The 19923-nt window shown below is 38.8% G+C and overlaps 1 protein-coding gene across 10 annotated transcripts in view; it reads left to right on the top strand.

Moving 5' to 3' along the window:
* KIF11 (kinesin family member 11) overlaps positions 1 to 15643 on the top strand; it is a 30287-nt gene extending 14644 nt beyond the window's left edge. For all 10 annotated transcript variants that reach the window (XM_054205648.1, XM_054205646.1, XM_054205651.1 and 7 more), the window contains 12 exons: positions 317 to 404; positions 1177 to 1365; positions 3050 to 3257; positions 3532 to 3704; positions 3996 to 4118; positions 5122 to 5280; positions 5685 to 5824; positions 6467 to 6746; positions 7592 to 7814; positions 8067 to 8221; positions 8545 to 8661; positions 9365 to 15643. In XM_054205648.1, the coding sequence (XP_054061623.1) occupies positions 317 to 404; positions 1177 to 1365; positions 3050 to 3257; positions 3532 to 3704; positions 3996 to 4118; positions 5122 to 5280; positions 5685 to 5824; positions 6467 to 6746; positions 7592 to 7814; positions 8067 to 8221; positions 8545 to 8661; positions 9365 to 9490 (1981 nt within the window). In that variant the 3' untranslated portion in view covers positions 9491 to 15643. The remainder of the gene's footprint in view (positions 1 to 316; positions 405 to 1176; positions 1366 to 3049; positions 3258 to 3531; positions 3705 to 3995; positions 4119 to 5121; positions 5281 to 5684; positions 5825 to 6466; positions 6747 to 7591; positions 7815 to 8066; positions 8222 to 8544; positions 8662 to 9364) is intronic.
* Positions 15644 to 19923: the final 4280 nt, after the last annotated feature.

Below are 19923 nucleotides of genomic sequence, written 5' to 3'. Positions count from 1 at the left end.
TTTATGTGGAACTTACCATAAGCATAGCCAGGATGCAGAGTTACACTGTGCAGCCTTTCTTTCAGTGGAAGCTCATATAGGAGAGCAAAGTTGGTATAGTTTACTTCACTTTGTAAGAGGGCTAGTTTACACACAAAATTTACAATGGAAAATTTTCTTAAATCTTTTCTGCGTTAAGTGAAAATTACCTGCTTCTCCTACAGAAGTTAGAAATACCTGGTTTTTGAAATTGCTAATTATGTAGTGTAAGAAACAGTAGATAATCTTGAAATCAGCTCTTACTTGACTAATTTGTTTGTTTTAATCCCTGCTTGAGAGCCCTTAATGGGAAGTTGACAGTTCAGGAAGAACAAATTGCAGAGTATATTGACAAAATCAGCGTCATGGAGGAAGAAGTGAAAAGAGTAAGTGATGTTTCTCAACTGTGGCTTAAATCTGCCAAAAAAATGAAAGAAATCTTAGGGGAAGGAGGAAAAAAGTTTGAACAAAGAACAGTTTGAAGAGTTTTTGTTCTTAAAGTTCTCTGACTAGTCAAGGATTAGTCAAGCTTCCTAATCCTTGAAGTTAAGGAAGTTGAAGTATCATATATGAAGTTGTAGGATGCAATGTTTATTTCTTAAAGCTGTTTTAATGTCTACCACTTTACTTTTAATTTGCTTTGCTTCTACAAGCGAAAATCTGCTTGTAAGATAGTTTCATCTCAGTTGACAGATATCCACTTAGAGTGAAGAATGAGAGGAGAAGGTTCTGAGCTCCCATTAACAAATTACACAGAAAATTCGAGCTTCTTTTTTAAAAGAAATGTAGATATTAATTTTCTGGAATTTGTAACTACTCTGTTTAATTGTCTTTGACTGTTATTCATTCTGTCTGCTTAGGTTTCAGTGTGTTGGTTTTTTTTCGTATGCTGTAACAATTGTTTGGCCTTGTAGTTTGAGTGGGGAAACAAGGGGTTATTACAGTGAAAATGGTGTTGGTTTGTGATGTTTTCAGTGAATACAGAGATTATACAAATCTGTAGTCTAGTTTTAAGGCCTCTGAGCCTTAAAGCTGAAATTACATTGGTAGGTGACAACTTGCCTTCTGGTATTGTGGCATAATTTGAGAGATGTAAAGCAGGACTGTTGAACTTATAAAAAGCAGTGTTGCCCTATTGACATTTGTCTTCCACTTTAGATCACTGAACTATTCACAATTAGTAAAAATGAACTTGAACAGTGCAAAACAGATCTGCAAATCAAAGAGAAAGAACTGGAAGAAACGCAAAAAGACCTGCAAGAAACCAAGGTTCATCTGGCTGAAGAAGAATATGTGGTTTCAGTTTTGGAAAACACTGAACAAAAACTTCATGGCACAGCTAGCAAGGTTGTCACAGTTCTTGCACCTAACTGTAACAGTAACTTCCTATGTTTAGGAGTTTTGTGGGCTGTTCAAGGAAGTCATTGTTGCTGAAGCATGATGCGAGTGTGACAAAACCTGAACTTAAGATGGAAAACTAGAATTAGCTCTCTCTAAATTATATTATGATGAAAAGCTACTAAAGATTGCAGGACTTTTTCTGTGGTAATATTGACAGTTGGTTGCTAAACACACTGGTTGGTCCGGAGCTACCTTTCCTTCCAGCCAGTTTGTCATGAGAGTTCCAGTGCTTTGCAGTATGTATTGTCATGAGTTGTTTTGCTGAATAAGTAGCTTCTTTACTAGAAGCTTACGGTTGACCCTACAAAAGAGTAAGTTATATATAACTGGGGTAGAAAAATAGCAAAAAGCTTTGCAGAGATATGTGCAGTAATTTACACTCACTGAGTGAATAATAGAAACTGTTGCCCTGTCACCTCTATATATTAGAGTATGGTTTTGATGTGTTTGTAGATTGGTCATAATTATCAAGACAGACTTGATGTGGGGGGAAAGAGAGTGTCCTGTTAACTAGTACTGGAACCCTCTTGCTTGAGTACTATTAAAGAATATATTTACTGTCAAATCTTTCAGAAAAAGTTGAAGTGGTCAGGAATTTTTTTCAGTTACTATTCTGTGATAAATGATTTCTTAATTCCTTATATACTGAGTGTCGTGGTTTTGGCTGGATTGGGCCCCCCCCCCCGCCCCGAGAGGAGTGGAAGAGATAAGGAGATTTATGAGTTTAGAAAAATAACTAAACTACTTTAATGAAAATAATAATAAATAAGAAAATAGTAAATAATAACAGAATAATAAAAATTAAAGAAAAAAAGTATACAACAGATACAAAACCATATCCAGCTCCCAGGATGATGATCGCATCACCAGCAGACACAGGGAAAGTCCCAGACTGGAGTCGGCGACGGACAGGAGCTGAATTCCGGAACTAGAGTCAGGAATGCTCAGATCGGGATCAAAGGCAGATGAACAGACAGGGTCCTCCTCAGATGTCAGCTGTTGAAAAAGCGAGCCAGAGCAGCCTTGCCCCTTTGATCCCTTAGCTTTTATACTGAGCGTGATGCATATGGGATGGAATACCCTGTTGGTCAGTTTTGGGTCACCTGTCCTGTCTGCTCCTCCCTGCAGGTGGGACCCCTCTATGCTTCTCCACTTCTGACCCTCTAACGTGGCAAGCAGCGAAGTTAGCTGACCTTGGTTGTTATAGCAATAAGTATAAGCAAGAGCCTCTGTACATACCATTCCTTGGTATAATCAGGTCTTACCACTCTGAGACTGAACAATTTCTGAACAATAAGCTGTTAATTTCAGGCTTTAGTCAGTTAGAAGAGGCCCAGCTAAAAAGTAAAATTACAAATCAGAAAACTGGTTCTGTTTTACCTCAAACCAGGACACTGAGGATGTCAGAAGGAATGGTCTCTACTAAGTAGTTTTTTCCTGTGTTCTATGACTATAAGTGACATAATACCAGGGTTAAGAACAGTTGTAATTTGATGATGTAAAGGGAAATACCATCTTTCTAGGGAGATAACTTCTCTGGTAACTCAGAACTGCACTTGCTTTTCCTTATAGAGTATATGCTTGACTACTTGTTCAAAGACTGACTAAAATAACTTTAAAAAAATTATAGTTACTTAGAACAGTTGAAGAAACTACAAAAGATGTATCTGGTCTGCATGCGAAACTGGACCGTAAGAAGGCTGTTGATCAACACAATGCTATCGTCCAAAATACATTTGCTGGACAAATGAATGTTTTGTTCAACAAAATACAAGATTCAGTTAATGAAAACAGTCTGAAGCAGCAACAGATGCTGACATCTTACACAAATTTTATAGGTAAGTGTAATACCTATATCAGTATGTCATCCTGAATTTGTGCAACAGTAGTTCCAAAGACAATTTCCTAAACCAGATCTGTTTTAGTAAGTGGAAGAGGTTTTATTTTAAGCAATGTAATGATTACAGTTCCACCAGTAATAACGTATCTGGGGTGATCAGCAGCTTTCCTGTGCCATAGGAGGCTAGATGGTGATAAGCAATAAAAAGAGTTCCTATCTTACAGTGTAACTTTTAAAAAAAAATTTGTAACACTTCTTGATTTCTTTCGTAGGTGATCTTCTGTCTACCAGTTCTTCAGCGGCTAATATTCTTGCATCAGTTGTATCAGCATCTTTTGCCTCTGTTAAAGCATTGGTGTCTACTGAAGTTTCTCACATGTCTGAAAAAATAACACAACATGAGAATCTGTCACTTGATTGTAAAGCTGAGCTGCTGAGATTAATTGTTAGTAAATTTAGATACTCTTATGTTACTCAACATATGAAACTGTTCACAATCAAAAGGGGTTCTGTAAATATTTTGTATAGGGTTTTTTCTGATGCTCTCTATCTGTCTCTACTTCAGCACTTGGCCATGATTATGTCCCTCCCCACTTACCCTCCCATGTCACCACCACAAGCTGTAATGTAATAACATAGCAAATAACGTAATAGCAGAGTACATGGATATGTATATGGATAGCTTCTTACAAATGTAGATGAAGGAACAGTCATACTCTCTTTTGCTTTTTCCTAGGAGGAACATACATCTGGATTAGGAAGAGCATTAAATAGCTTTACACCAATGGTAGAATTTGTTTTGGGGCTAAACTGTCAGTTTCAGAGTAACATGAAGAAATATTCTGCTGTGGCTGACAAGGTAATGCATGTAACTTCTCTCTTACCTTCTGCTCTTCTATCTTGTTTAATTTACAGGTAACCCTTTGGTGATTTTTCTGCAGTATGTCAGAGCGTTTCCACTTCTGGTCTGGCCTTTTCCCCTTTATCCTGTCCCATGTGTTCTACCTTTTAGCTCTCTCTTCCAGACTTCTTTTCTGCTTCTGTGTGTGGTGTATTTTCTTGTTACCTATTTTGGCACAACTGCTTGCCTAAATGCCCCAGAAGAATGGTAAAATGTGGATGCTTAAAGATATATGTAACAATTATTTGATAATATCCTTAATATAGTCTCTCCTGTATTTTAGAAAACTAAAATAACTAACTCAGACAAGTCTTATCACTCCCAGTTTCTCCTGTTGTCATACCAAACTTTCTTCGTAGTCAATTTGATTCCTGGGCAATGTGATGCTGTATTTTGTTAACAATAACCATAAATGCACACAACGCTGCTCTTACAAAAAAAAAAAAAATCCTGTGCTTCAGTTTTTAGTTCTAGTCTATCATGATGTTTTTGAAGAACCAGAGCCTCACTCTTTCATTCCTTTTTTTTCCATTGTGTCAAAACCACATCTTGGTTCCTGGTGACCTGTTGCTCTGACTGAAAAATTTCTCCCTTCTGTCAATTACAACCCATGTGGAATCAGCTCCCCTTGTCTAGAGGCTTTTTATTGGATTTCAGGCTTAGCAAATAGTCCATGGCTTACCAGCTCCTGCTCTCGTCTTAACTAAGTACCTTGTCTGCGTCTTCCTATTTTGTCTACCTCACATGCCAAATTTTGTCTTTGGAAAAGTCTACACCAAGTTTCAGCCTGTAGCTTCAGATTTCTCTAGGTGTTATTTTTCACTGTTTATGCACAATACTTTACTCTAGGGCCTCTGACAATTTCCTTGGGTTAGAGTTTGTTTCCATATAAATTATGCTAGGGAAAAGTATCCAGTTCTTACCCAAAGACAGAAACCTAACTTTAAAACTTTTTTCAAAGATGGAGGATCATAAAAAGGAAATGGATACCTTCTTTGGAGATCTTTCTCTCACTCTGAAAAAATTACGGGAAGAAACAGACAGTGTCTTTGCTCAGCTTCAGAATGACTGTGAGAATTTAAAAGAAGAAGTGGAAATGACGAGGTTGGCACATACAAAGGTATCCTTAGAGTAAGAAGAAAGCCTAACACCAAGTGTGATTGCTTGCTTTGATTTAGACTCTTTGTAGCAGTAAACTGTTGTACTTGCTTCAGAAGAAATGTTAGGACAGTAACTTGATGATCCTAATTCTTTTCAGCCTTTGTTGGGCTACTTTGAGAAGTTTATGTAGGAAAGTATCAAAAAAAATTTACCCTTGCTCTGAGTATGTCCAGTGTATCTGCCTTTACATATATCTCCAAAAGCAAAGTGTCTGTATCTTTTTCACACAAAAATTGTACCTTCAGATTTAGAATGACAAAAGCTCTTTTATTTGCTGCATTTTTAATGAAGGCATTCAAGTACCCTTTAAGAATGTTAAAAAGTGCAGAATAACAGTGAAATGTGTGACATTTTTCTTTATAGAGTGCAGCTGAATTAATGTCCTCGCTGCAAAGCCAGCTTGACCTTTTTGCTCAGGAGACTCAGAAGAACTTAACTAATGTACTTGCAAAGAATGGAAGCTTGAAGACCACCATCGCTGCTGTGCAAGAAAATGTTCACTTGTAAGGAGCAGATTACTTTTGGCATATACTGATGCAAGATAAAACTATGTTTGAAGAGGAAATGCAAGATAGATGCTCTTTGTATTTATATGCTTATAAAGTCTTCCGGACGTGACTGTTAGAGCTGAGTTCTGCCTCAGAACGTAGATCATAGTTCACCTTTCCCTAGAGTAAAAGGTAGCTCTACAAGGCTTTTCCTCAAACTTGTCTCTTGAGCATATTGCAGATAAGAGACAGTGGTTTTGGGAACAATACGCTGATGAACAGCCCTCAGTATGGTTGGACTTCAGAACTTCATACCATAAAGGCTTAGCTTGAAGTATCTATTGCAGCTTCATTCAGTTGCAGACTGAATAACTAAGGTCTTCCCAAAGTTGTTGGGTTGTAGTTTGTGGGGTGTTGGGAGGTGGTGTTGGTTTGGGTTTTTTGGTGGTATTGTGTTTTTTTCTTAGGGGATTTAACAAACTTACTGCTCAGAATGCTGCGGTTTATAAACTCAGTAAATAGAGACATCACATTATAATTAACTGGTTTAATAGAATCACACTACTTCACTGGTTCTGGTCTCAAAATATTTCTAAATGTAGAATGTTAAAATCCCCCTTTTAAAATCTCTGAACTGTTATAAATATGTTGTTGCAGGAAAACTACAGACCTAGTCAGCAGTACGACTTCCAATCACAGCAAATTTATTGCATCTCTGGATAATTTCTCTCAAGAGCTCAGGATCATAAATGCTGAAAACAAGATGGTGCTGGAAGAATCCACTGACCACTGTCAACAACTTCTCAGTAATCTCAAAAATGCATCTCAGGATACTGATAAATGGGGTGAATTTACAACTGCTCAGATAGTTGACTTTACAAATCAGCAGCTATTGTCCTTCAATGATGAGAAACAGCAACTTCAGTGTTTACAAAAGGTACCTATAGTCATTGTAGTCTAATAACACATTCTGAAACAAACATTTACAGTAAAACTAGTAGGGGGAAAAACATTCTCACTTATAGTCAGAACAAAATTGGGGTTTTTCAATCACAGCAGACTCGTGTTACTCAGTTTAAATAGATGCAATTAGAGGAAATAAAAAAACTTAATTTAAGAGGAAGACTTTGACCTTAAAGTGCAAATAATTTTGCACTTTAAGTGCAATAAGTGCAACTAATTTTTTTAGTTTCTGTCGCAAACTTCACTTCCCACCCTTGTTTTATTGTTCTAATAGGTAATGAAGTAGGCAATAGGTAATGAAATAGGCATATCCAACATTTTGCTAACTTTCAGAAAAAAACACAAATGTTAAAAACACTTGCAGTCTCAAGGGACACCCTTGTGTCTGTGATACCTATTGAACACTACAGAAGTGTGATCCCAAAGGGAACGTCTAAAAATAACGTATTTTCCTTCTTTTTCCCTACGAATGGATAAAGCTTCTAGTGCTTATAGAATTTTCACTTTCACTTGAATATCCTAATTCTGTGCAGGGTTGTGTATAGAAGCATGAGGAGTCTGGTCTGAACCAGATGGCATCATCTTTTTTCTTATGAGTAGCTTTCTAAAATGATCATACTTTCTAAGAAACTGACTCTCTTAAGATGATTCTCGAAATGAGAGTGTAAAACTGGCACTGAAACCTCTCAATTTGAGGTCTCAGTTGTTTCGTTTCGGGTCATGTAACTAATCATGCACCACATCTTAGAAAAGAAGCCATAACCTTACCCTTTCCTGTTAACTTGGTGATTTGGTTGGGCTTTTTTGTTTTGTTTTCAGAAAAATGAAGACAACTGTGATAAAGCCTTAGCTGAAATTGCTGACCAAATCAGCAGACAAAAGGCTGTTGAAGAGAAGGTACTAAATGGCCTTCTTGATCAGATAAAGGTTGATCAGGAGATACTTCTGGAGCAGAAGCTGGCACTTAATGAGGAAGCACAGCACGGACTGACTCAGGTTAATGGTTTCCTGCAAGAGGATCTTAAAGTGGATATTCCAACAGGTATTTAAATTAGGTTGGGGACAGAATGGTCTTATGGAAAGCTATTTGAGTTGCAGAATTCATAAGCAAAGGTTAATGGGGACATAATATAACTAGCAGCCTTACACCTTTTTTTAAGATGCATGCTGAGAATGATGACTGAACAAAGCATCATGTCTGTATTGAGTTAACATAAAATTGAGGATCTGTAATTAAAGCAAATGCTGAAAGTGTTTAATAGTGCCTTTCACTAGTGTACAATCTTCATTAAAGGGACAACTCCACAGAGAAGAGACTACTCCTATCCAGTCACACTTGTGAGAACAGAACCCCGGGAACTTCTACTAGAACAATTAAGGCAAAATCAGTCAAAGCTTGATGCTCTGCTAAACGGTGTGACAAAGGAGGTGGAGGATAATGCAGATCAGGTATGTGTATGAATGGCTAATGAGCCTCTTCATGGAAGATTTTCGCATCTTCAGAAGTTTTATCATGCCATTGTGGAAAGTTGGCTAGAACCCCAGACCTATTGCAGCCTTTGTGTTCTACAGCGTACTGAGAGTCACATGTGCTGAGCTCTTGACAAAAACAATACCTTGAAAAATAAGAGAAGATATTAATAATTTAGAGACTTTCATGTCTATCTTTCAAAAATGCAAGTGCCATGACTTTTATAGACCTGATCATGCTTAGTACATTCACCTAGGAAATTCAGACATTAAATACACTTTTCTGAAAACTTCTGTTTCAGGACCTGTTGGAAGAGGAGGAAGGGTTGCAAGAATCCAGTGAAAGCCTTGCTAGTGACAAATCCTTAGTGGATATAAACATATGCTGCCACGCAAATGCTGGTGTTCCCTTTTTCCAGGTAACTTCCCCAGATACTCCAAACAGCTGTGTACTTGAGAGTGAAGGAAAACTGTTGTTCTGTAACAGGCCTGTAGTCTAAAGTCACCTACTGTCATTTAGTGTATTGTCACAACTTCTTTAAATCTTGTAGAAAATGCTTTGTAAACTTGAGCTAAAAGAACAGCAGATTCTGGTAACAGTTAACAGCGGATAAAATAATGCAACTTTCTGACAAGCTGGACAAACAGTAGAAAACTCCTCAGCAAATAATCCTGCATGAAAAAAAAAAGTCATAATTTGCTAGACATAAGCACATGTTAATGAAAAAGTTGAAATTAGGTGTGGAGTATTTTCTTAGAGGCCAGACAAATACCAGCATTCTTGATTCTTCACTGATTTATTTATTGTTCTTTCTTCCTTCCTTTTGACCCTCTTGCTCTACCAACGTATCGGTGTAAACCACCGGTGTATTAGGCTCGGGTTTGGCTTGGGGGGGTGGTGGTGGGGAGAGTGTATTTACTTGCCATGGATTCCTTAAAAGTAGCTGCTGAACTTCTAGATGTCTACAGTAAATCTCTTTAAATGCAATATTAGGAACCTTTTTCAGGAGTTCTACCAACTTTTTTTTTTTCCTCAGAACACTATATACTGCATCGTAGTGAGCAAGTATTCTTTAATTTCTTTGTATTGTCTTAACGTTGGGTGTTTTCTTTAAATCCCAGCACAAAAGGAGTCACAAAAAGGATAAAGAGAACAAATCTGCAGCTACAGTGGAGAAGAACAAAATAGAAGATGTGACAGAACAGTTTCTTCCCAAATCTAAGCCTCCTTTAAGATCACTGAACTAAGATACATCCCCTCAAGATCCCTGTTTTGAAATACTTGCATCTAATTGTCTACTGAGCCATAACTTTCACTGGTTATTCTCGGTCTCTGTATATACTGATACATTGATGCAATGTTGGATCAAAAAATTGGCCTGCCACATGTCCTGCCTTTCTCCCATTTTTATATGCTGTAGCTTGCAAAGTATTAAGAGACTTTTTTTTTAAAAAAACAACTTGCAGATTATGGTGCTGTATGTTAAATAGATTTTTATGTCGTCAAGTAAGAGATCCTTTTCTGTTTCTCAGTAGATTTAAAACAGAGCAGAAAGGGATGTGGAAAAATGCTTTTTCAGCATTACCAGCTACCATTTTATTTTTTAATTAACTGTAAATAAGTGTTCTGGTTTTGTACCTGCTTTTTAGTCTGATTCCTGTTTCTATGAAGTAGATAGCTGTCTTTTGACTGGGATACTTTAAATAAATCATTGACTTTATGGAAAAAAAAAAAAAGTATAAGCATCTGCCTCAGAGTAAAACAAGCTTACATGACTTTCATCTTATGTTACCAGGTTTAATTTAGCTAAAACATTAGCAGCTATGTCATAAGTCCTGTGCTGTGAGAAAAGGATGTCGTCTTCCCTTATTTCATAATAGACAATAGCTTTATTTCAGTGCCTCTTCAGAATATGAAAGCTAATCTCACTGCTGGGTTTTGGGTTTTTGGGTTTAGTTTTTGTTTTGTTTTCATTTGTTTTGAACTCCACTGTTCTTATCTTCCTCTTAACCTGCAGCTGTGATGTGTTGGCTTGGATATGATGTTGTCAACCACAGCTTATGTATTGTAAACTGGCAACATTTCTTTTAGGATGTAGATACTTAACATTAAAACGATGCGAACCTGGTTACAAATGCAGCTCCTATGTTGTATAGTAACAGTGAATTTCCAGTAACTGCCAGTAGTATTTGACCAGCTGTTCTTTTCATGCTGCTTACCTGAGAATTTGAAGAAAACTTCAAGCTATGATGTTCTAAAAAGTAGATGAATAGGATTATGATGGGAATGGGGAGAGACACTGCAAGGCATCCTTAATTTACATTGAAGCATTATTCTTAGCTAATTGTCAAAAACATGATTTAAGAGATTGTTCAGTTTTCTATATCTAGCTTGCAGGCTTAAGTTGATCTTTCTTCAAGGGTATGGTCCATAGATATATTTTTCTTGAGCGAGTATGCCAAACAGTTATGCTTTAGACATTCAGACAGCACATTGTAGTCCTGCTAGTAGAGACAGAAAGACATAACTTTAAGTATGCCCTTGCACCGATTCTCTAAACTCTACCATAGGATGGACCATTAATCAGTTGTATTTGTCCTACTATTTATCCTCTCTTTTGCTGCTGTGGGGAAAGCTAATTGCTTTTTCTTAACAGCCTGATACGAGGAGGGAAAGTACTAATTCCCTTCCAAATGAATGAGACACAAATATGGAAATTTTTTTATTTATTTTTTTTAGGGGCGTGTTGTGATATCTTGATACCTAGCTTATATACCAAGTCTTTTATTCTTGTAAGGGCCTTGAAACACTGGAAGCTGCAGGACTGTCTCCTTCAGAGAGTATTTTGTATGTAGTCAAATTCTGGCACCAGAAACTTAATGGACTTAAGAAGTCTCCAGGGCCTAGGATCCATTTTCTTGCACCACATCCCTGTTAACACTGACTAGATATTAGCATGATCTTCCAAGACTGTTCAATAAATCATGTACTAACTAAACTTCAACCAGAAGAGTTGATCCCACAATTGTATTGGAACGGCCTAAGCCCCATACGAGAGGCTTGTGCAACTCTTTCATTCTACTACTTCATTTTTTCCCTGTGGAGTTCACAGGATCAGTATGAACAAACAAACTGGAACAGCCAGTACCCAAGGAGGGCTGCATCCATAAAATCATGCCAGAATCTATGCTTCCTGGCTTTATTCTCTTTGAAATTGTCTCCTCTACCTTAGCTATTTCATTTCCCCTGGTACAGGCACAGGCTGCTTTCCTGGTAACTGGGAGACTTAACAGTTGTATTAATTTCATGGACTACTATTCTTTCTCTTTTGATAAAGTACGCCTCAGAGTAGTATTTTCTTTTGTTTGCCATACCGGCATGCCAGATCATTGTTTCATTGGCCCTGGTGTCTGGAGATCACACCAGAAAGCTGAATAGGATGAAAAATCTGGATAGCAGAACTTGCTGTTGGCTTCTTTGTCCATGTCCCTTCTCCCACTAGATGGCTCTAACACTAAAGCGTTAGTCCAAAGCTCAAGTACTGGCCACTAACCAGGACTTAGAAATAAGCATTTTGCCAAGCTTTTTGTCAAACATCTGTTAAAAGAACAGGTTTCAAAAAATAATATCGAGTTTACGTTTCTACGAGGATAATTCTATATTCAAGCATGGACAAGAGGTTGTTTTATGAAGAGCTGCATTTGAGAAAAAGATGGTCCAACCTATGTCTTGAGCTTTGCTGCAGGAGCGATAGACACCCTCAGGAACTAAATTCTTGGCCTGACCTGCCCTTTGGATTTACCACTATGTGGGCATTGCCCAAAGTGGAAAGCAACGCCTGTTTGGGTATATATTGTACAATGTATGACAGAAAGAGAAAAGGAGGGTAAGAAAAATAAAGCAAGAGTCATTTCTTATACGTAGGCACTGGATTTGCAGGTCTAACCCAGAGGGAAGAAATGGCATAGTCCAGGCTAGTTACATGGTGGTTTGAAGTTGTCTCATTATAAGGCATTTTTTATAAGAAGCGCAGGAAGCCATTTCCACAGAATAAACAGCAAGGTCGTATCCTGACTGAATTAGCTCAGCTAAGCATGAGGCAGAGTTGTGGTGACTGGGGCTGTAGTATATGGCCTATAGTGTTCTAACTAACCTGATGAGTTTTTTCAGATTCTGGATTAGCGGACACATAGGACAGCTCTTGAGTTAACAAAAAACCCAAGTAGGATTAATGCAACATGGGGAAATGAAATGAGGAAAAAAATGAGTTTAAATGCATGTAAAGGGCGAATGCAGAGAAAGCAATAAGAGGACTACGGGAAGCAGAGATAATCAGAGCCACTGGCTTGCTTTTCAAGTGAAAAATGAGCAGTTAGGAGGATAACGGAGGAAAGGAAACTTCCTGCTTCCTTCTGGAAACTGGGGAGCTGCAGCACTTGCTGCATCAGAGTTGTTGGGGGATGCAGTGTTTATTCGAAGACAGGAAAGAAGACTAAGCTGACCGGCTGCTATTGATGGCTGGTTTTATTTTGGGTATCAGAAGTGATTGTGGGGGGCTAGAGAGGGGTGAGGAGAAGGTGTAGAGTTGCTAGACTCTGCCTTTCTGTTAGGTGTCAGTCACCATTGCAATCATCTGGTAAATGGGGAGAGAAAACAAGAGGAAGCCTGTAACTCTTTGGGGTGATAAAAAAAAACTAGAATGAGCTGCAAAAATAAAGTTTAACATTCCTTTTCCATCAAAAAGAGATTGAAGAGAAAAGAGTTCTAAAGTTCTAGAGCGTTAAAAACAGGGAAAAAAAAATTTAAAATATATAGTTGGTAAATATATACTTTTAAAACAAGTGTTTACAACCATTTGACTACTATTTTTTTCTTTCCCTGTTAGAAACTCCTTTTTATGGTAGAGGGCAGTGCTCTATAAAGTGCACGCCCACCCACACAGTTACTTTATGAAGTTAAATAGCGATAAATCGTGCTCGGCTTTGCATTAGTAGTGCTTTATGTGACATGGTATTATAGGTGAGATGTAGACCACCTAGCAAAGGAGGCCCTTCTTGTAGGTTGAACACAAACTCAATCCACACCGGCGTTGCTGTGCTCAATCTTGAAAATGGTAAAAGTATGAACACAGTGCAGTGAAGCGAATGTTTAAATCCCTGTGTTCAGAATACTTCTAAAATCACCTCTGGTTACCCTGTAAAGGGTCCAGCTACCAAAAGGAGAGCACGTTGTAACTATACAAGTGCTCTTCAGACAAATAAAAAGGAGCGACTGCTTGGTCCAGGAGCCTCCTGTCAGGGAAGAAGTTAGAAACAAGCTGCCCTTTTCATATGAGGTCTCAAAAATGTTCCGAATTTCCAGTTTTCTAAAACTTTGAGAAGACTGCCAGTTTTCAGGTGACACAAAGTTAGATTTTGTAAAATAATGGATATTAACTGGATTGTTTCCTCATTCTCTAAAATACTAAACCTATATAAATATTCCCGCGACTTCCTTAGTTATACTTGAAATGCTTTTGTGACTGTTGGTCTGTTCATAACCTAAACATTGTAATTAAAAGAATGAGACACAATAACTAAAACTTTGAAATTGACTAGTGCATTTTCTTTATTAAAAGTGATCAAAAGAATGAAATAAACAGAAATATGGTGTAAAAGTACATTAGATTTTTCAGATCTTTCCAGGTGTAATCATCTACAGTTGCAGATAACGTATATAAAATTTTGACTATAATTTTATTCTGATGATGTCCAGAACACTAAAGCTACTATGTGAAGATTGGAATTGTATTTTCATTGTCAGAAGTTAATTTTTAAAAAAAATCTTTTTTTTTTTGCCTAATTATCACAGAGGTTTTGCTAAGTGAAAAATTAAAATTAGCAGGAAAGAAAATGTGCTTTTTTTAGCATTTATGACAAATATTAAACAAAACAGATTAAATACATAGTAAGATACTTATCCTCCCCAGCCATTTGAGTAAGAATAATGAATGCTACTGCTCAGAGGACCGATTTCCCCACTGCACAAGTCCAGTCTTACATTGGTCTAATTCTGCTTGATTTGTATTAAAGTAATAAGGTGAAGGATCAGATTCTCCATTTTCCGAAGTACATACTGAGTTGATAATGATGCCAATGCCAAAAAACCCAATGATGGGTTTTTTTAAACCCAACCAACAAAAAAAAATAATCTGAAGCCCTGTTTGGTCTCTACGGCCAAAGGATTTCATGGCATTTAGAAGAGTTTGTCTAGGCAAGCCTTGAAGTTGTTTTCATCCCTAATTCTGTATGTTCTTTCATGGCTACTTCCTCTACTTTGTAAAATGACTTTGGGATCTCTCGGGATAGGTACGATGTTGTTGTTCTGCTGTTAAAAGACAAGACCCAATGTCAGTTGAAGCTAGCACTGATTGTAGTGGCCACTGTATCGTGCCAGTGTCCTTCGGCTTATTGCGTATCACAGGGAGGGGAACCTTTTAAACTTCCAAAGGATGGCACAGCCCCTGTCTTCCAGAACATAACTTCATACGCAATCTGAGCACCGCTACTCCCATTTCAGAAGTAGAAACTTGTAAACATGTTTCTGAGGGAGTAAATTTCAATTATTTTTATTTTTACACAGAAGAGCTTAAGTAACCTGTGTCATCTGTAATGACTGTTTGGGGAAATTGGTTTTTCACATTTCAATTAGCTTCCCCTAATGCTTAAACCAAAACATAAGCAGTGTTATCATCATGTTCAGAAGCTAAGGGAAACGAAGAAGTGAATCACTTATCATTTGTTATAGGCACCATCTTCTATGATTTAATTAAAATATGACATTAATTTCAAAACCATTCAGCTATAGATATATATTCAAATGGTTATAAGATAATAATGGTAGGCGCCAAAATTTTGCTCATTCACTCTAACAGTTTATTTTAGGAAACTCAGTCCAGCAGGATGAACCTTAAATATACAAATTAATGCAAGGAAGGAAATTTTATGATGTCTCTTAGTTAATACAGAAGCCAATCTTATTAATCATGGATTTACAGAGGGCTGTTTTATTAGATGTTAACCATAGCTTATGTTGACAATTGATTTTCATTGTAGGACAACTAAATTTATTATTTGTAATAAGATAAAGATAATTAAATTGACTTTATAAAGGTTACTATCATAAATGTTAGTACCTGTGAATAGCAAACATAAAACTGCTTTAGCAGCAAAAATTCAGTTAAGTGATAGGTGCTTTCTTTCCATTACATTTAATAGTCCCTGAACGTTTTTAGCCTGTGTTTTATTTTCCAGAGTTTATACCTACTGCTGTGAAAAACTGTTGGGTTGAAGCCTCACTTTCAGTTTATTTTCTTTCCAATAAAACAGGTTCAAAACATTTTCAAAGTTATAGAAGTAAAACAAAATAAAGCACGAAGTACAAATGTGTTGTGCAACGGAGTTTTGTCCTGTCATTTATCAGATTTGTTATTAAATTATTCAGAATAGTATGTTGAAAAAAAATAGTATGTTCTACAATAAAATCTGACTTTTAGGGGTTTTTAAGTACTAAAAAGAGTAATTATTAAGGAAGTTAATTTGGACCTTGCAAAAATGAGATTACTTGGAACTTATTTGATCTTTTTTAATTGTATTGTTTTTGTGATGCGTATCTCTCCATCCCTTAATACCATCCATCCACCTGGGTACAATCTTTTTAAAATGTGGAGGAATACAGCAAATGTTAGAGACCTGGGAAAGCACCTGAAGTAATTTTTTCGCACCTAGTGACAGTACATTCCTGAGCTTTGGCAACGTGGGAACTATCCAGTACAAAAGTAATTCTATCAGAACGCCCACAGTATATTTGTACTGTAATATTAATCTCTGGTTTCTAGTTCTGATTTGCCACGACGTTACAGGCTTGTAACTTGTCGTTGCTCCTTTGGTTTTTTGGACCAGTAATGAAAGGAAAGAGGGAGTACTTTAGGAAGACTGTTTTAAAGCGTAGTGTAAGACTGAATATTTGATAAGTTGGGATTTTTTCTAATGAAATACACTTGGCTGCAGGATCTTTGTATTATTAGAGCTCATTGTGATTAGTTCTGTCACGGTTTTGCAGCTTGTGGGAAAAAGGGTTAGCTAGATGGCGGAGAACAGAGGAGGCAAGCAGCACGTCACAAGAAGTACGGTTTAGTAGAGATGCCAGGCTGCTGGTTGCTGGGCTGCAACATAGATTCCAACCCAGTATCTGTGTGTTACTCAGTTTGTAATGTGCCCAGGGAAGTTGTGGATGCCCCATCCCTGGAGGTGTTCAAGGCCAGGCTGGATGAGGCTTTGAGCAGCCTGGTCTAGTGGGAGGTGTCCCTGCCCAGGGCAGGGGGGTTGGAACGAGGTGGTCTTTAAGGTGCCTTCCAACCCGAACTATTCTGTGATTCTGTAAAATCAGGTTGGTGCCCAGAGCAAAAAGCACTGAAATTCTTTGTAACTTCAGTGGATGGCTGGTTTCCCTGTAGCGTCGTTACTGGTGCAGCTTTCTCTAACAGAAGAGCTATAAAACATTTTGTGCCCACTGTATTTTTGATGCTCTGCTGTTCTTGTGCAGGCACTGATAGTGGTCTGACCCCAGCACTCTTTGCTGCTTGCTCTAGGGGTTAGTATGGATCTTCCACTGCCGGGACACAGGTATTACAGAGAAATTCCTCATCTCGGTGGCATTCCTGCTGTGTGAACGGCCGCAGAAATCCAGTCAGAAGTGAGTATCCACTCTGAGTGAAAGCGAGAAGGGTGCTACATGTGTTACATGGGTGCTGGCAATTCATGCTGCCGTGCTTTGAGGGACGACTACCACTGCTGCCTACCCGCCCTGCCAACAAAAGCTGCTGTCAAAGCATAGCCTGTGTATCTCTTCCTACGCCATCACAGTTTGGATCTTGTCATATTCATGGAGCTGCAATTATTTCCACTTGCATTTTGTGTGTTGGGGGGCCCAGTCTCAAACCCAACTGGAGCCTGGTGTGGCAGAAGATGGGGTTTCAGCCCTCACCGCCTCTTCAGCAGCCGTAGTTGATTTTGACGGAGCTCGGAAGTCCAGGTGAAGCTTCAGTGGAGACTGTCATCTTGTGCTCGAGCCACCTCTTGGCCCCAGGTTTTCTTCACAAAGCAAAGCATAGCCCGAATTCACCCCACCTGTGTTTGTTCAGGCACCTAAATGGAGTTACCTCAGAGAGAACCCCGACATGCCCTGCTCTCTCCAAAGTTGGGGGAGAGAGACGGGAAGCTCAGAGGGTGATTCATTGCTGCATGACCTGCTTGTTTCTCTCCATCGACTACATGGGAACCTAAGGAGGTAATTATTTTAACTTGGATGCTGCAAGTGCATAGATGAATCTGGGATAAGCATCACTCACTTTGAATTTTCCTATTGTGTTTTTTTAATGTTAAAGACATTTATTGAAACATGAAATACAGATGCCTTGGCTGAATTTTGACTCTTCACAGCTACCTCACGCTGTACTGTTAGCCACCTCCAGGTCATTATAAATAGCACTTTCTGATTCTCTGTGTGTGCATTTGTAGTGAAGGTGCTGAAGCCATTGCAAGAATCTGATATTGTCTGGTTTTAATACATTACTTAATCTGCTCAGGACTAAGCCAAGGCAGACTCATTCTTCAGGCAGTTTCCATTTTGATGTAGTATTTACTTTAAATGAAAGGCCGTGATCCTGTTCAAAGACGTGATTTCCCCCTCTCTCCCCTGCTGTCATTAGAGTCAGATAACAGGAAGAGACAGTCAGATAACTGCCACTTATTTGGATTTCACCAAAGCTTTCAGGCAGAAATGGGGACGCCGGCCAGAGCCAAATCAATTCATTTGAATGATTTGCTGATTATCTGTGTTAGTTATTCCCCGATTATCTTGCCTGGTGTCCAGGACTAGCTCTTTGCCTTTGGGCTTGGGTTGCTGTTTATTTTAACCTATTATTTCTGGGGAATATTCTGCATCATAAGTAGTGCACCCCGGCCTGTACAGATAAGAATAATTGGCACTGGAAAAAATGAGGACTGGTATGTTAATAACTGATTGACAGAAACAAGCTTGATCATAGTTTTTCATGGGGGCACCTTAACTTGTTAGTGAAACAGGGCTAATCAACAGGGCCTCTGATAGGTCCTTTCAAGACCATGGCTTGAACATTTAGATCACTGCTTTTGTGTCATAATTAATATTTAAATTATGGACATTCCAAGAGCTCCCTGCCAAGGGCACTGAACCGGGCACTATGCGGATCGTACCTGTAGAATTTAGTCTAAAAGACCAGTCAGGGAGCAGGTGAACAGGCATCGCCGGGCATGGATGCGGTGACCTGAGCTCCAGCAGCAGCATACCATGGCAAAGGTAGGTGTGCAGGTCCCACATTGCCAGTCCAGAGTCACTGGATCGCAGTATTGTCCCTCCCCTGTCTGGCAGAACAGTGCTACTGTAGTCATCGCTGCATCCCTCGCTGGGAGTTCGTGTTCTCCATCCCAATAGCACTCAAACAAAAGAAGAGAACCAGTACTGCTCCTAACTCTTCACTTGAATGTAAGCTTTCCTTCCATAGCATCTACCATCATACAAGACAAGGAACTATAGCAACATTGAGGAAATTTGAGTTAATAACATTGAGATGCTAAAGTTTTGCGTGATGGAGCTAGGGTAGCAGATGGCTAATTCGGTCAGATTGTACAGTCTGACTTTCTTCCTCCTGCAACCAAAAATTCTTTGAAATCCAAGGAAACATCCTCTACTTCAGGGCTTCTGGTGACAAAGAGAAAATGAAGCCCCTGACTTCAATCCTCTTGCATTGCCATTACCTTCCTGGTGAGGCAGGCCCTTAGCCAACAGACTGTTTTCTGGCTTTTAACCACGTGCATTTTAACAACATAACGTAGATAAATATATACGGCTTTCTTCACAATAGAAATAAATCACTTGATTCTATTCATTAGCTTGCCTGAGTGAATTAGCCCGCAGTAAGTCAGGCAGTTAGCACACGGTCCGAGCTAATGCAGGAGAAGTGGGGAAACAGAGCTGTGACCAAAATTAGGTTCTGTCATCGTGAATGATGCAGAAAGAAACCTCAATGACAAAGCAATACAGATGAAATCAGACTACATGTTCTGCAGCCAAACACACACAGAACAAGAAACGAAAGCAACTCGTGATGCTATCAGAACTATGGGCTGTTTTCCCCTCCCTCCCTCCCGCACTGGATTAACTGGTGCAGCCTGTGGGATGAGGCTCCCTGCCCAGACGAGAGTGGTGGCCACGGGGCCAGGGCTCGCTCCCCGCCTCACCAGCCTGCCCTCCTCTCCTCTCTGACTCTGTGTGTGCATGTACGGATCTGCTCGTTTTGCTCATCAGTCAAGACAAATTGAGAAGTCTGAGGAGAGACTGATAAACCAGCAATTACGGAGCAAAGTCAACAAGAAGAGATGGCACCACGTTGACCGGTGGGAGCGTTTGTTCAGGGAGGGGAGAGAGCTCCCAAGAGCAGATACAACGTTCACAGCACAGATAACAGGTTTTCCTCTTGACTTCAGTCCCCCATGAAGTTGATCCAAACTGTAATATCTGCAAAATCAAACTTTTGGTTGGGCCAACAAACCTAGCCATCCTGAAGCCTTAAAATATCCCATCCCAGTTGTACATGTTGCTG

The sequence above is a fragment of the Rissa tridactyla genome, chromosome 6, assembly GCF_028500815.1.
Source record: "Rissa tridactyla isolate bRisTri1 chromosome 6, bRisTri1.patW.cur.20221130, whole genome shotgun sequence".
NCBI lineage: Eukaryota > Metazoa > Chordata > Aves > Charadriiformes > Laridae > Rissa > Rissa tridactyla.
The sequence above is the reverse complement of the archived record's forward strand: the minus strand, read 5'-3'. Positions and strand labels throughout refer to the sequence as shown.